We start from the raw sequence: 16733 nt of genomic DNA, 5'->3' as shown, positions 1-16733 counted from the left end.
CTATATATAGGATCTCTGTACAGTATATAGAAGAGACCTGATAGGGGAGAGGGGCTATGCCCCCATATAGAAGGCTATGTATGCTTAGCTATTTAGAGAAAAGTATAGTCTGTGGTTGGTGTTTATAGTCATACAGCATTATATACAGTGTATGTATGGCATATTGCTAGATCATTCCATGTATAGGTTTCATTGTATGTAAACAATATAGGGTTACCGTATTCTAGTATACCTTATATAACTATAGTGGTCTTATAAACATGTATGATAGGGGTGGTAGAATATGTCGATATTGATAAATAGGAGGGAGCGATACAATTGTATGGTATCAGATCCATTTGGGGTTGTATTTGTTGTATGGGGGAGGGGGGGACGGTTACCCTACACAAATATTTATTTTTAATTAGCATCATCTGCATATTGCTATGTAAAATCTCTGGGAGGCACAGACGGGGAACGAACCCGTAGCTACAGGATGGCTGGGGGCATTGTACAGCCGTGTCTATGGAGTGATTGGAGTCCGTACAGCTGCGTGTGGAGCGATCACAGTCCGTACAGCTGTTGTTCTACACCCCGGTTCCTATGTTTTTGCTCATAGTTAAGTCACTAAGCCTTGTTTGCATGTCCCAACCCTATGATATGACCCTGACTGAACACCACATGTCCCAACCCTATGATATGACCCTGACTGAACACCACATGTCCCAACCCTATGATATGACCCTGACTGAACACCACATGTCCCAACCCTATGATATGACCCTGACTGAACACCACATGTCCCAACCCTATGATATGACCCTGACTGAACACCACATGTCCCAACCCTATGATATGACCCTGACTGAACACCACATGTCCCAACCCTATGATATGACCCTGACTGAACACCACATGTCCCAACCCTATGATATGACCCTGACTGAACACCACATGTCCCAACCCTATGATATGACCCTGACTGAACACCACATGTCCCAACCCTATGATATGACCCTGACTGAACACCACATGTCCCAACCCTATGATATGACCCTGACTGAACACCACATGTCCCAACCCTATGATATGACCCTGACTGAACACCACATGGAGCGATCACAGTCCGTACAGCTGCGTGTGGAGCGATCACAGTCCGTACAGCTGTTGTTCTACACCCCGGTTCCTATGTTTTTGCTCATAGTTAAGTCACTAAGCCTTGTTTGCATGTCCCAACCCTATGATACACCCTGACTGAACACCACATGTCCCAACCCTATGATATGACCCTGACTGAACACCACATGTCCCAACCCTATGATATGACCCTGACTGAACACCACATGTCCCAACCCTATGATATGACCCTGACTGAACACCACATGTCCCAACCCTATGATATGACCCTGACTGAACACCACATATCCCCACTCTATGATATGACCCGGACTGAACACCACATGTCCCAACCCTATGATATGACCCTGACTGAACACCACATGTCCCAACCCTATGATATGGCCCTGACTGAACAAATGTGGCAACCCTATGATATGGCCCTGACTGAACAAATGTGGCAACCCTATGATATGGCCCTGACTGAACAAATGTGGCAACCCTATGATATGGCCCTGACTGAACAAATGTGGCAACCCTATGATATGGCCCTGACTGAACAAATGTGGCAACCCTATGATATGGCCCTGACTGAACAAATGTGGCAACCCTATGATATGGCCCTGACTGAACAAATGTGGCAACCCTATGATATGGCCCTGACTGAACAAATGTGGCAACCCTATGATATGGCCCTGACTGAACAAATGTGGCAACCCTATGATATGGCCCTGACTGAACAAATGTGGCAACCCTATGATATGGCCCTGACTGAACAAATGTGGCAACCCTATGATATGGCCCTGACTGAACAAATGTGGCAACCCTATGATATGGCCCTGACTGAACAAATGTGGCAACCCTATGATATGGCCCTGACTGAACAAATGTGGCAACCCTATGATATGGCCCTGACTGAACACCACATATCCCCACTCTATGATATGACCCGGACTGAACACCACATGTCAAAACCCTATGATATGACACCACATGTCCAAACCCTATGATATGGCCCTGACTGAACAAATGTGGCAACCCTATGATATGGCCCTGACTGAACACCACATGTCCCAACCCTATGATATGACCCTGACTGAACACCACATGTCCAAACCCTATGATATGACACCACATGTCCAAACCCTATGATATGACCCTGACTGAACACCACATGTCCAAACCCTATGATATGACCCTGACTGAACACCACATGTCCAAACCCTATGATATGACACCACATGTCCAAACCCTATGATATGGCCCTGACTGAACAAATGTGCCAACCCTATGATATGACCCTGACTGAACACCACATGTCCCAAGCCTAATATAATTTTGCCTGGACACCAGCCACCCTATCCTGCTACTTAATGCAGTTCTTGATGCAGCACCTGACACATCTTAATGCACTACATGCAATGCATGATGAGTATGTTCATTTAAAGACCAACTCTGCTCAGTATTAATCTTTGAGCTTTGTATGGTATCTGGTGTATCGCCGCTCAGTTCAAAAAGAGGTCCAGACTGTGTCCCAGATCTACTTACATGTTGTGGCTGGCAGCTCTTTAGAATGACAGGCTTAGATGAGGGGGGAGTCATGGCCTCTCATACACACACCGCTATTATACAATATATAGAATGACACAGAGGCCGCACAGAAGTCAAATCATTTATTTACACCAATTGTAAACATATCACAATTCAAAAATGTCAGAGGGGCATGTGTCCTTAACTTCCCGCCCGCTGTGTGGTGTTATTAGTGCAATCATCATCTATAATTAGTGCCAGGGCAGGAAGAAATTATGGGCACCAAAGAGTACCTGTCATGTGTACAGAGTGGAGGAGGCTCAGACGGTGTATTATATCATTGGTTGCATCAGGAGGTGAGCTCCTAGCCAACCCGTAGGCTGCCGGGTTCAGGTGACAGCTGCTGGCCAATGACACACTGAGCTGTATTTTCACCATTTGTGAGTCACAAAATATTTCCAGTGGTTTCAGGATATTTCTCTAAAATGTGCGTCATTTGGTACCCCTCACCTGAACACCCCAATACATCACATGTGTGTGCCGCACCAACGGGTCCCCGGGGGGGCCTTTCACAACGCCCCTCCATCATATTACACATCACCTATCCGTAGAAAGAAGACAAGATCTCTGTAATCGTCAATGTGGCACTAAGTGTAGAAATTTCCATTTATTTACATATTTACAGTGGAGGATGGCACCATATGGGGTGGAGGTGTACAGGTGGAAGGCACAGTGCCAGTGAACTCAACATTGATGAGTGCAAGACATTTATGTGTGGAAAATCCGCTATACATTCAGTATTGAAACATACTGGCCGATGCCATGTACAGCCTACGGGAAGATGAGAGCGGGCCCGTGTGTGTGTCCCCTCTATACCCCTCTTCTTGTGGTCCATGTTAGTAGTGCATACAGGGGTGACTGTGTACAGACACGCATTCAGTTTTCTTTTCTACATTAAACTTTGTCACAAAATGGTAGAATTGTGTGAGAAGCCTCAGATAGAAGCAGCTGTGACTTCAGGGCCACATATTCCTTCTGGATTGCTGGCTACCAGGGAAGCTTCTTCACAAGTGACATTGCCACCTCCAAATATGAAAAGATCAGCTTTCCTCCGAGGCTTCTAACAGATTTTTATTTTATTTTTGGGGTGTATTTCAGTTTTAGTGGTCACTTAAAGGATCACTCCGCCAAACACCAATGATTCTGGGTGGATTATGCTGGTTTCTAGCCTCTGGCGTAGGATTATAGTCGTGTCCCCAACATGGAGTACGATTTCTCCTGCGGCATATTCCACATAATGAAATACTCATCAGGGGAAGTGGCGTCCCTCCTGAAGGGTTCTGGCAGATGTTGGGGAATGTAATCCAGGAGAATGGCGGCCATTGAGAAGTGATCTCGTGGTGGCTGGGTGAGTGTCCCGCTATGTGTGTGTGTGTGTGTGTGTACATAGGGAGTGGTGGGATTATTCAGCACACGTGGCCCCCGCTCTTCCTAGTAGGACTGAAAGCTGCAATCTGGATTTTGACCTTTTTTTTTTCTAGAAACACCAAACTGAACGGGTCCAACAAATGTATCTCAACCAGAATGTAAAGTCCAGCAAGAGGTAGAGTCATGTTCTGATCAGGTGTCTTCCCATCATGCCACGAGCCATGACATCCATCCTTCCGGTCACACGAGGTTCAGTTCTTCCAGTATAATCCAGGCTTGATGTAGCAGCAACAAGTCTTAAAGTGTCTTGAGGGGGGGGAAAGGTGGAGATGAATGTGCAGACTGGTCCCCAGAGTACACCACAAAGACATCAAATCTAGAAAATAACTATTCCTAGACAATCACAGTACAGTCAATGGAGCGTGATGAGCGTCAGCGGGCCTGAGCCACTCACTGTTTGATCTCCAGGATGGAGGGATTGTGGTCCAAAATGGCCAGAATGATCTTGTCCATGTATTGCCGCAAACGCAGGTTGATTTCCTCTTGTTCTTTCAAAGCTTCCATCAGCTGAAAAGGAAAAGGGAAAAGAAATCTGAATAATGATATTCCGTCTCCTTGCTGGACCAAACGCCCAACTCCTCTATATCAGTGGGGGGGGCTGAAACCAGAGAGCAGCCCCTGTGCATATAAGAGGGGCCTGTCCAGGCTTTTCTAGGTGGCAGTCCACCACCATGCCTGGAAAGTGAGGTTTAGAACACAATTCTGGACCACAGCTACCCATGTGACCAGGATGTGAGGGGAAAGCAAATGCCAAACGCACTCATCAATTTGTCACCAGCTTTACAGCGCGGTGCACATGGAAGGGCTTTTAGCAGTGAGACAAGTTTTTTTGCATGCTGGCTGGCGAGTGCGCTGCGAAACTTTTTGCTATTTTACCTGTTTAGCGTTAGGACCGCACTATAAGAGGTGCCTTGGCGCCGCTGTGCGGCTTTCACATCCTCTGCAGAAGACGTGTATCTGTTTTTAACCTTAGCGGTGAGACAAGTTGTTTTACATGCCGGCTGGTGAGAGTGTGCTGGGAAACTTTCTGCAGGATGTGAGCGGGTCACAACAAGAAATCCTGGCAGCAGTCACCCCAGACATGGACTATGAGGGGGTTCCAATCAGCCCATTCTGGGTGACCGTTACTACACTATGCTTGGATGTGAGGAGACCCCCCCTGGATTCTGAACTTCAATACTCCCTGCCGGGGGCTTGGCAATTATGGTTATTAAATCAGAATTGGAGATTAGCAGAAATTAGCGGTGATAGAGCTTCCAATGTATTTCCATGTAGAAGATTGTAAAAAGGGCAAAGTAATAGCCTATGTCCATCTCCAGCCTCTTCCTCAGGCAGCCATCTTACCTCATCCTTTGAAGCGGTGTCGATCTCGGCTGCCAGTGACTGCGCCTTCGTCTGAGTGGAGAAAAGACTCTTTGCTTCATACAGGCTGAGGCTGAGAATCTGCCCGCTCAGGTCATCATTCTGGTCCCGAAGCTTCTGGTTGTCCTGAGGAGCGGAGCACAAGGGTTAGAGAATGGTTAGACCATGACAGAGAGCCGGCCTTGGTGTGACAGAGAGCCGGCCTTGGTGTGACAAAGACCCAACTACGGGGAGTCCATACAGCAGCAACATAGCCACAGTGCAATTGTACATGTAATATATATAACGAATGAACAGGGCAGCAGCCAATCCTTTGCCTTATAATAAACGGTTATAATTCAGATGTTTCATAATAACACAAAGTCGTCCCCCCCCCAAGTCATCTACAGGAGACATGGAGGGGGATCCTATCAGTAAGCAGGTTCCAGCTCTTCTTAGGCCTTGTTAAAAGGAGAAATATGGGAAATATGGGGTCAGTGTTTTCCCCATAGTTCTCCTTAGGGTAACGGGAGGACACAAACTAGCGTCCTCCCGTCACCCTAGGCTCAGTATATAGAGAGCTACAGCTCGCGGTATACCGAGACGCCGGAGCGGATCCCGACATCGATGTCTGGATCCGCCCAGCTGCGTGAGTGACAGCTGGCTCCGCCTATCTAGAGGCAGAGCCAGCTGTACCCGCCCCCTCCCCGCGTCTGTTCCGCCAGTCAGCGCTGGAGGATCGGAGCGGGGAGAGGGGAATCCAGCACCTCCCCTGTTACGGCAGAGAGCCATGACAGGATCGAGAGGTGAGCGAGCGCCGGTATGTGTTCCCTCACCTCCCGATCTACTGAGCCGACCTGTGACAGTCTCATTGTCACAGGTCGGCTAGAAGTATGAGGAGGAGTGAAAAGCACCCCCTCCCCCCTCATAGATCTCCTTTAACACCAAATGCAGAGCAGATCCGGTCAGGTTTCTGCACACGCACGCTAGTCTTTTAGATACATTTTTTACGCGTTTTTGGCTAAAAAAAAAAATGTTTTAAAGTTTAACATGGGCTTTCAGTGCGTTCCAGGCACGTGCATGCATTTTTTTGATGCGTTTGCAGATCCAGAGCAGGTAAAATAGGGCTTGCTGCAGTTTTTTCACATGCTCTGGACCTGCACGCTGCGATGTGGAGCAAAAAATACCATTGGAATACATTGGACGCAGTTTTGATCCGGTCTGCAACTGCTCCGCACCTGCACCTGCTCCGCGCTTGGTGTGAACAAGGCCTTAGGCCCCATTCACACTGAGCGATTTTACCGCGCTATATCGCGGATATTTACTGCGCGATATCGCTCTCCAATGCATGGCAATGGGGCTCTGTTCGTCGCTGTCGCGGGTCGTGCGTCGCTACAACAGGACCCTTTTTGGAGTGGATTTCGGCGCGATTCTACAGCAATCGAATGCAACCATTTGCTCGATGTCGCGCAAAATGCAAATCACGCGACAAACGCGCGATTTGCGATACGCTCAGTGTGAATGGGGCCTTACACTGCAGGTTAGACTGTGAAAAGAAGGACATGGCTGGGAGAATACGATCTCCTTTTGGTTTGTGTGTACTCCGCTTTTCTTGATGTAGGTGAAGAGATCCTTTAGGGGCCTCTAGACCGGATTAATGACAGACAGAATGAACGCATAGCACCCTGCACAGGCAAGGAAGTCATTACCAGTTTAAGCCGTCTGATCTCATACTCCAGCTCGGCCTCGCGGGTTTTAGCATTGTATTCATACAACCCCGCTGACGAGCCCCGTCCCCGGCCAGACCGCTCACAGTCTAAGCGGTACAACTGGAGGTGCTCCAGCTCCTTCCGCAGATCTTCAATCAGCTGGAAACATACAAAAGTGGACAAATGTAGATCATAAACCAGTTGTCCCGGATCATTGTGCAGATATACACGCAGATAGTTACAGAAGCAGGCAGAGAACCTCTAAGATGGGTGGAGGAGTTCTGTTTACATTAGTATATGAAATCAGGCTGTAACATTCCACAACATGTTATGTTCTAGATATGATCAGAAAACAGAACAGCGCCATCTAAAGGCTCATTTACTGTGAAGTATTCAGAATTTCGGTGCAGTGACCAAAGAATAGAGCAAGAAGGGGGTGTAAATCCCAAATAATACACCACACATTCACACCTCTTGCGTGGCCTCGCGTTCCCGCTGGAAGTTCTGCCGGTTTTGCCGCAATTTATCCATCAATTTCTTGTACAGATCCATCTCATCTTTCAGCCGCAGACTGGTGTCCTCCAGCTTATCAGACATGCGCTGTTTTTCCTGAGGAACAATAATAAAACAGCTTTATATGCAGGAATATATATATATTTTAGACTTGTGAGTGTGTAAAGGGAGACTTTACCGTGAAACTCCACAGAAACCCAATACTTCCAGCAGCCCTGGGCTCCCGACACCCCCCAATACCCCTGACACGTCCCCTCTTCCTCCGCAGAGCACCCAGCCGCCCTTGAGAACACACCGTGGGCTCCTCTCACTCCCTCGCACACTTAGCGGGATCTCTTGCTCACCTCATCCATCTTTTCTGTATGAGACTTCAGTCTGGTGATGGATGTCAGTAACTCCTCGTTCTCCTCTTCCAGCTCCTGAACCCTGAAAACACAAAAACAGGAACTTGTAACTAGTGGATTATCTGAGCATAAGGGCCATGTCCTCTTCGTGGGTCTGAGAGATGAAGTCCAGACAAAGAAAAGAAAGCATGGTAGGAATGTAGTCTCTATATGGCGTAGGGAATGGTTGTACACTGGACATTACGGGAAGTCATTCATTGCCATCATTCAGCAGACCCTTTATTAGCTAAATTCAGACAGGATTAGGGTTACCCTCATCTTTAGGAGCAAATTTTTGGTTACACAATTTGGCTCTGGCCTTTGGTGGCATGTAGAAGGGGCAGATAAGACCCTACCTGGAATTCAGGAGTTCGATCTCCGTTCTCTTTTCCTTCTCCAGCCTGGTATACGTTTCCCTGTGCCGCTTCAGCTCCTCATCCAGAATCTGCTCCGATCTGGTTTCCTGGTCCTTAAGCAGTTCTTCCAGTTCATGTACCCTGCAGACCGCAAACCATATTCCATCACAATCAAATCTGTCCCCATGTGTCTCGCCTGCCACCGTCTGTCCACCGCCTGTCCCCTGTGTCTCGCCTGTCCCCTGTGTCTCGCCTGTCCCCTGTGTCTCGCCTGTCCCCTGTGTCTCGCCTGTCCCCTGTGTCTCGCCTGTCCCCTGTGTCTCGCCTGTCCCGTGTCTTATTTATTTATTATTGGGATTTATAGAGCGCTGACATTTTATGCAGTGCTTTACATACTGTACATTCACATCAGTCCCTGTCCTCGTGAAGCTTACAATCTAAGGTCCCTATTGCACATACATACCGTGTTTCCCCGAAAATAAGACACGGTCTTATATTTTTTTGGGGCTCATAAAAACACATTCAGTCTTATTTTCAGGGTAGGTCTTATTTTTTTTTTTTAATGTACAACAATCCACAATTATTCATGTACAAAAATATGGTGATCAGGGCAATCGGGTGCCGTACCTTTCCAAGAGCAATTTGGTAACCAATCGCTGGCCAGAATGAGCAAAGCTTTCACTATCGATTCCTCACAGACGGAGCGCATTTGGTATGACTCCGCCTGTGACAGGAGGCGGGGCTATAGAGGAGGCGTGGGCTTATGTGGCTCTGCTCCCTGTGCTGCCGCCTCGCTTCCTCTAGCGCCGGCTTCGTTGGCACCGCTGATTCTCTCCTGCCTCTCCCGCGGCTCTTCAAGCTTCCCCTTATGCCACCATCGGCCCTGGGAATGGTCACAACTAGGTCTTATTTTCGGGTTAGGTCTTATATTTTAGCAATTCCCAAAAATAGTACTATGTGTTATTTTCGGGGTAGGTCTTATTTTTGGGGAAACAGGGTACATACGAGGGACTATTTTAGACAGGAGCCAAGTAACCTTCCAGAATGTCTTTTGGAGAAAACCGGAGTACCCGGAGGAAACCCACACAAGCACAGGAAGAACATGCAAGACAGGCTCCTTGTCTGCCCACTGGGACAGGTCTGCTGTGTCTCATGTGCCCATCTGTTCCTTTAGCCTCATCTGCCTGTCGCTCACCTGTGCACCAGCTGGGTGTTCTCATGTTTTAATTTGCTCTTGACGTCTCCGTTTGTTTGATTGTCGTTCTCTAGCTCTGTCACCTTCTTCTCCAGGTAGCTGACCTGTGACAGGGACAGATGAATAATTACATTTGGATTACCTCGGCATTTCTGCAGTTTAAGAAGTCAGCCAGCAGGGGGCAGTGTTGGCTTGGAAATCCTTTATAAATCCCACTGCTGCCACCACAAGGGGCTGCCACACACCTCCATTACACACAGTTTTGTATTAACTTGCTGACTGGCCTTTACAAATCTACTGGAAGGAAATTGTACATGCATCTTCTATCCTAAGAGAGCAATGCAGAATCAAATGGGATCGCACAGGGGACATAGATCTAGTAGCACTGGAAGTTGGTCGCTTGTTAATCACGCTGAGGTGTCAGAAAAGTGATCCCTTTTCATTTTTGCATTGAGATATGCGGCATTAAAGGCGAGTCATTAAAGAGGAGGTTAAAGTTTGACCGCATTGTGGAGATTTGACTTAAGATGGTTTATAGAAATCCAGGCCAGGAGACAAAGTGTACCGAGAAGTCTACGATTAATCCATCGTGTCCTCAGCTGATAGTAAACATGAGCACGAATCAGCTGAGGCCACAAGCTGAGCGTCTGACCACACTACAGAAGAGAGGTGGTACAGGAGGCATCACATGGAGGAGGGTTTCCTGTATGATATGGAAGAGAAGGTGTCACACCATCAGGATGAAGGTTTCCTGTATGATATGGAAGAGGAGGTGTCACACCATCAGGATGAAGGTTTCCTGTATGGTATGGAAGAGGAGGTGTCACCCTGCCAGGATGAAGGTTTCCTGTATGGTATGGAAGAAGCACCCTTCCACCATATTTACTGATGAACAGAACTGTTTTCAGAACACACGGTGCTGGAAATGTGGAAACCTAGAGCAGCCAATCAGAAACCAGCTGTAGAAATGGGATAGATTATTGCTAATCTGCCAATGATAAAAATCTCAGCAATTTAATCACTACGACAGGCAAACCATTCAAATAGATTAGCAGTACATGCGAGTGTGGACATGCACACAGTGTAAGCAGAAGGCCAGCCCGTCTCTCACCTTCTCGGTGATGTCAGCGTCACAAGAGTCAATGCTGTCACGGAAGAGATCCTCTGTGCTGCCATTACTGCTGCTCAGGTTACTGTTGTGGAAGAGCTGCCTGCAAAAAAAAAAGTCACATGAATCAGAAATCAGCAATCCCTTTCCTTACTATACCCCCATTATTATATTCCTAAGATAGGTGTGACTTACCTCCCAAATGCCGTGCTGGAGATCTTTCTGTTTGGGCTGCAGATGAGACACACAAAGATAAGGGCACATTAGTATCTACAGAATGAACATTAACTGATCTGATCACCCCATCCTCCTGTGCACCCGGGCCTGACCCCCATCCTCCTGTGCACCCGGGCCTGACCCCCATCCTCCCGGGCACCCGGGCCTGACCCCCCCATCCTCCTGTGCCCCCGGGCCTGACCCCCCCATCCTCCTGTGCCCCCGGGCCTGACCCCCCCATCCTCCTGTGCCCCCGGGCCTGACCCCCCCATCCTCCTGTGCCCCCGGGCCTGACCCCCCCATCCTCCTGTGCCCCCGGGCCTGACCCCCCCATCCTCCTGTGCCCCCGGGCCTGACCCCCCCATCCTCCTGTGCCCCCGGGCCTGACCCCCCCATCCTCCTGTGCCCCCGGGCCTGACCCCCCCATCCTCCTGTGCCCCCGGGCCTGACCCCCCCATCCTCCTGTGCCCCCGGGCCTGACCCCCCCATCCTCCTGTGCCCCCGGGCCTGACCCCCCCATCCTCCTGTGCCCCCGGGCCTGACCCCCCCATCCTCCTGTGCCCCCGGGCCTGACCCCCCCATCCTCCTGTGCCCCCGGGCCTGACCCCCCCATCCTCCTGTGCCCCCGGGCCTGACCCCCCCATCCTCCTGTGCCCCCGGGCCTGACCCCCCCATCCTCCTGTGCCCCCGGGCCTGACCCCCCCATCCTCCTGTGCCCCCGGGCCTGACCCCCCCATCCTCCTGTGCCCCCGGGCCTGACCCCCCCATCCTCCTGTGCCCCCGGGCCTGACCCCCCCATCCTCCTGTGCCCCCGGGCCTGACCCCCCCATCCTCCTGTGCCCCCGGGCCTGACCCCCCCATCCTCCTGTGCCCCCGGGCCTGACCCCCCCATCCTCCTGTGCCCCCGGGCCTGACCCCCCCATCCTCCTGTGCCCCCGGGCCTGACCCCCCCATCCTCCTGTGCCCCCGGGCCTGACCCCCCCATCCTCCTGTGCCCCCGGGCCTGACCCCCCCATCCTCCTGTGCCCCCGGGCCTGACCCCCCCATCCTCCTGTGCCCCCGGGCCTGACCCCCCCATCCTCCTGTGCCCCCGGGCCTGACCCCCCCATCCTCCTGTGCCCCCGGGCCTGACCCCCCCATCCTCCTGTGCCCCCGGGCCTGACCCCCCCATCCTCCTGTGCCCCCGGGCCTGACCCCCCCATCCTCCTGTGCCCCCGGGCCTGACCCCCCCATCCTCCTGTGCCCCCGGGCCTGACCCCCCCATCCTCCTGTGCCCCCGGGCCTGACCCCCCCATCCTCCTGTGCCCCCGGGCCTGACCCCCCCATCCTCCTGTGCCCCCGGGCCTGACCCCCCCATCCTCCTGTGCCCCCGGGCCTGACCCCCCCATCCTCCTGTGCCCCCGGGCCTGACCCCCCCATCCTCCTGTGCCCCCGGGCCTGACCCCCCCATCCTCCTGTGCCCCCGGGCCTGACCCCCCCATCCTCCTGTGCCCCCGGGCCTGACCCCCCCATCCTCCTGTGCCCCCGGGCCTGACCCCCCCATCCTCCTGTGCCCCCGGGCCTGACCCCCCCATCCTCCTGTGCCCCCGGGCCTGACCCCCCCATCCTCCTGTGCCCCCGGGCCTGACCCCCCCATCCTCCTGTGCCCCCGGGCCTGACCCCCCCATCCTCCTGTGCCCCCGGGCCTGACCCCCCCATCCTCCTGTGCCCCCGGGCCTGACCCCCCCATCCTCCTGTGCCCCCGGGCCTGACCCCCCCATCCTCCTGTGCCCCCGGGCCTGACCCCCCCATCCTCCTGTGCCCCCGGGGCCTGACCCCCATCCTCCTGTGCACCCGGGGGCCTGACCCCCATCCTCCTGTGCACCCGGGGGCCTGACCCCCATCCTCCTGTGCACCTGGGGGCCTGACCCCCATCCTCCTGTGCATCTGGCTCTGCCCCATTCTCCTGTGCACCCGGGGCCTGACCCCCATCCTCCTGTGCACCTGGGGCCTGACCCCCATCCTCCTGTGCACCCGGGGCCTGACCCCCATCCTCCTGTGCACCCGGGGCCTGACCCCCATCCTCCTGTAAACTCATGCCAATTCCAGGCAGGGTCCCATTGTGCCATCCACCTAGGCCTGAAACCTCCACTTTGTTGACCCATACATGCTTCCATCACATTTTCCACCTGGGCCTGAGCCAATCATTGTGTCCACCCAGGCCAGACCAACATTTCTCCACCCAGGCCAGACCAACATTTCTCCACCCAGGCCAGACCAACATTTCTCCATTCACCTTTTTCCACCCAGGCCTGAAACTGAACCATAACGCGGCATGGACATACAGCACTGCATTATAATCTAATTCCACTCTTTCACTGCTAAAGATAACAATTTGCTGAGCCCATTGTGTAAGTCTTCATGAAAGTCTCAGTGGTCTTTAATTAGAGAACTTCATGTGGTTACAATGTAATCTAGCTTTCTCTCCATGGGTATTGTACAGATGAGTTAGCTGAGTTAGTATACAATGTCTCATTTCTTTAATGACATTATTCTGATTAATGTTTACTGTCTGGGCAAGGCTCCATCTCCATATTAATCCTCTGTACTGGTGCCTGTCCCTCACCATAGTCTGGCACAAGGAGGATTTCGGGTCCAGAAAACATGACGTGAAACCGTTTCTAGTTCAGACTGATGTGAAAAGTCACCTGTTGGCTTTGAGGTTCTTCAGACGGGCCTCCAGGTCATTCAGCAGGGTGATCTTCTTGAAGCATTGCGTACAGTACATGTCCAGTAACTCGCTGTTGTACATGTGTCTCATTTTCCGAGGTGTCTGTCCGGCACTGTGAGAAATAATAAATCGGCGTCATCATACAGGCAATGTCTGGTACCACAGTACTTGTACTTTGCACGGTGCCATCCGTGGCAGTTACTACAAGCACCATCGTTCTTACTGGCCGGGATTGCTGTAAGGTGTGCGGAGAGCACCCTCACCAACTGGTACCACAGACAGGCATTGTGTGCAGATTATGCTGAATAGTTTTGGAAAGTTTTGCTAGGACGGCAATGGCTCTTTTTTAAACTTTTATTTGCTAAAGTGAGAGGTGCTGTGAAGTAAAATAGAGACATTTGCACTTCTTTGTGCAGCGTGAACTCATGCTGATCAGGTCTGGTAATGTTCAGAGACTCCCAGCTCAGCTCTGTACAGTTCCTGTGTAATGCAAATTCAGGTAAACATTCACTACGGTGCTAGACGTTGTGCTGCCGCCACACATAATAAGACTTCTGATTCATCACGCCCTGTGGGGTATTCTATAAAAGATGTGGAATATTCTCTGTTGTTGTTTTTAGACAACTTTTATATTTTCATTGAAAACAGAAAACGATCACTATGTGGTTCCTGCCCAAATTTCTGTTTCTCCACCGACGGAGGACAGCAGAAAGGTGATGGCACAGGAGAAACACATGTGGTATAAAAGTTGTGGGAAAAACATATTGCTGACAGAACATGTCCCACTCCTGATCTGTATAGAGATTTAGAACAATGATATCTGTAGGCAGCAGATTAAAAGGAGAACTATGAGGGGAGTGATTTTCACTCAGCCTCATAATCTAAGCCGACCTGCCACAATGAGACTGTCACAGGTCGGCTCAGTAGATCGGGAGGTGAGAGAACACATACCGGCGCTCGCTCACTTCTCGATCCTGTGCCGGCAGAAGGCCGTGACAGGGGGAGGGACTGGATTCCCCCCTCCCCGCTCTGATCCTCCAGCGCTGACTGGCGGAACGGACGGGGGAGGGGGCGGGTACAGCTGGCTCTGCCTCTAGATAGGCAGAGCCAGCTGTCAGTCACGCAGCTGGGCGGGTCCAGACATAAATGTCAGGATCCGTCCCGGCTGCAGCGTCTCAGTATACCGCGAGCTGTAGCTCCCTATATATTGAGCTTAGGGTGACGGGAGGACGCTAGTTTGTGTTCTCCCGTTACCCTAAGGAGAACTATGGGGGAAAAGACTTGACCCCATAGTTCTCCTTTAAAGATTCCTCTGCGCTGTGTTATGGAAAATAAAGGTGGCTACAAAAAACCAAGCCAAGCTCCAGTCACATTTGTATAATCCCCTGCTGACCCCAGGTCAGGGTTTACTGGGAGTAGAAGAGTGCCATGTCTGTACACTTTCCAGGAGAAGATTTTGTGGTATTACTTAGTAGCTGTGTGTCTGGAGAGAGACATACACAGTGTACATATAGAATTATACATACACAGGCATTCTGTCTCTGACTGGTAACCGGTCAAAAGGACATGGATAGGTAATACTGCCCTGTATGTGAATCCCACTGGCGGTCTTGGGACAACAGCTCCTAGATCTGGCACACACACTTTCAATCACGCCATGTTTCTAATGTAGCAGCAGGAAGGATTGGAAGAGCATATTTTGCAATAAACATGTTTGAATTTAGAGTCATTGTAGGTCAAGTAATAAGGGGAGTTAATTTCTAACCCTGAGACTCCACAGATATATCGGAGAGGTTTATGAAAGTCATTAACTGGATAGTTTTAAATGGTTATAGTTCCCTCCCGCAATAAGCAGCGTCTGTGACAATAAATTTATGAGGCTACACAAGTGGTGAGATCATTCCTGTCCAACCAGCCACCCACCCAGGCGACATGGAGATATCTGAGACTATTCAGCATTGTAAATAAAGAGGTCCTGACCATGTGTGTAAACACAGCAACAATGTCTCACTAGCTCTCCAGGACCCGGTGGGGTCAGCCTGGAACCCACAGCAGCTGTTGGTGTCATCACAGTATTCACTTTAGTGGATAATTAGATTTTAGCCCTGCAGTTGGCATCCAGCAAGAAGCTAGACAAAGAGCTCTTTTTATGCTCACCTGGAGGGGACGGAGGAGCCCAGGTCAGAGAAGGCGTTGGTTCGACTTTCATCATCGGGACACGGACTGCTGGGGGCGTAATCCACATCATCCCCTTCTCCATAGTCCTCGAACTGCTCCTCAGCGCTGATCACAGAGGCAGTGGAATGGCTTGAGAACTCCGACAAGGCTGAAGGGTTGAGAAGGTTCCTGAGAGGGATAGAGAATTGTAAAAGTCATGAGATAAAAAAAGAACCAAGCACACGCTGAAGAGTGAGACACTCAAATCCAACCATAGTTCTATAATGTAGAACCGAAATCATTGTCCTGCCTTACAGATCACATCATGACTCATGTACAGCTGCTTACCGTTCATCAGGCAGGTAGAGCCCATGCACATCCTCTGCCTTCCCATCGCTGTGATATTCATCAGAAACCTCCGAGCTAGGTGCGCTCTCAATGGCACTGTCCAAGTCCGATTCATGGTGGACATCCTGATGGCCCAGCGCTAAACTCTCCTCGTCCGGGAAGAGCTCCGAGTCGCTGAAAGTGGCCTCTGCCTCGACGTACATCCTATGAGTGATGTGGCTGTTCTGATGGAGGCACAGAGAGCACGGATTTAGAACACAAAGAGTTACAAGTCACCACAAACAAGTCAGTACAATCCTGAGTCTGCCATAAAAGAGTTTATAGGAGCCCGTACACACCTACACTGGAATCTGATAAGGGCAACACTACGGACCACGACGTCATCGGAAAAGAATGACAGCACATCGCAATGTTCTCTATTTATGGAATCGCAATTACTGCATCATTGTCAGGTTTATATATCCTCATTGTAAGATAAGGAAAACATTCTGAACCCTCACTTACAGTTATATACACTGAGTGGCCAGATTATTATGACCACCTGACGTTTGTAGGCAAAAAAGCTATAATTTCGCTCTGAAGTT

At 50.7% G+C, this 16733-nt stretch overlaps 1 protein-coding gene across 2 annotated transcripts in view; it reads right to left on the bottom strand.

Moving 5' to 3' along the window:
- The window catches only part of RAB11FIP4 (RAB11 family interacting protein 4), a 30448-nt gene extending 14079 nt beyond the window's left edge, over window positions 1-16369 (bottom strand). Inside the window, exons 1-13 of one of the 2 annotated variants that reach the window (XM_018571719.1) lie at window positions 16150-16369; window positions 15802-15990; window positions 13622-13756; window positions 10914-10949; window positions 10722-10821; window positions 9611-9714; window positions 8416-8556; window positions 8021-8102; window positions 7635-7772; window positions 7164-7322; window positions 5458-5601; window positions 4504-4620; window positions 3129-3135 (exon numbers count right to left, since the gene is read on the bottom strand). In XM_018571719.1, the coding sequence (XP_018427221.1) occupies window positions 4504-4620; window positions 5458-5601; window positions 7164-7322; window positions 7635-7772; window positions 8021-8102; window positions 8416-8556; window positions 9611-9714; window positions 10722-10821; window positions 10914-10949; window positions 13622-13756; window positions 15802-15990; window positions 16150-16352 (1548 nt within the window). In that variant the 5' untranslated portion in view covers window positions 16353-16369 and the 3' untranslated portion in view covers window positions 3129-3135. Of the gene's footprint in view, window positions 1-3128; window positions 3136-4247; window positions 4621-5457; window positions 5602-7163; window positions 7323-7634; window positions 7773-8020; window positions 8103-8415; window positions 8557-9610; window positions 9715-10721; window positions 10822-10913; window positions 10950-13621; window positions 13757-15801; window positions 15991-16149 lie in introns of those variants that run through there. The other variant, XM_018571718.1, reaches the window with a different exon arrangement.
- Window positions 16370-16733: the final 364 nt, after the last annotated feature.

Source organism: Nanorana parkeri, unplaced genomic scaffold (genome assembly GCF_000935625.1).
Source record: "Nanorana parkeri isolate BGI_ZX_2015 unplaced genomic scaffold, ASM93562v1 scaffold1816, whole genome shotgun sequence".
NCBI classification, from domain to species: domain Eukaryota; kingdom Metazoa; phylum Chordata; class Amphibia; order Anura; family Dicroglossidae; genus Nanorana; species Nanorana parkeri.
Note: the sequence above shows the minus strand (reverse complement) of the source record. Positions and strands in the feature narration are given on the sequence as shown.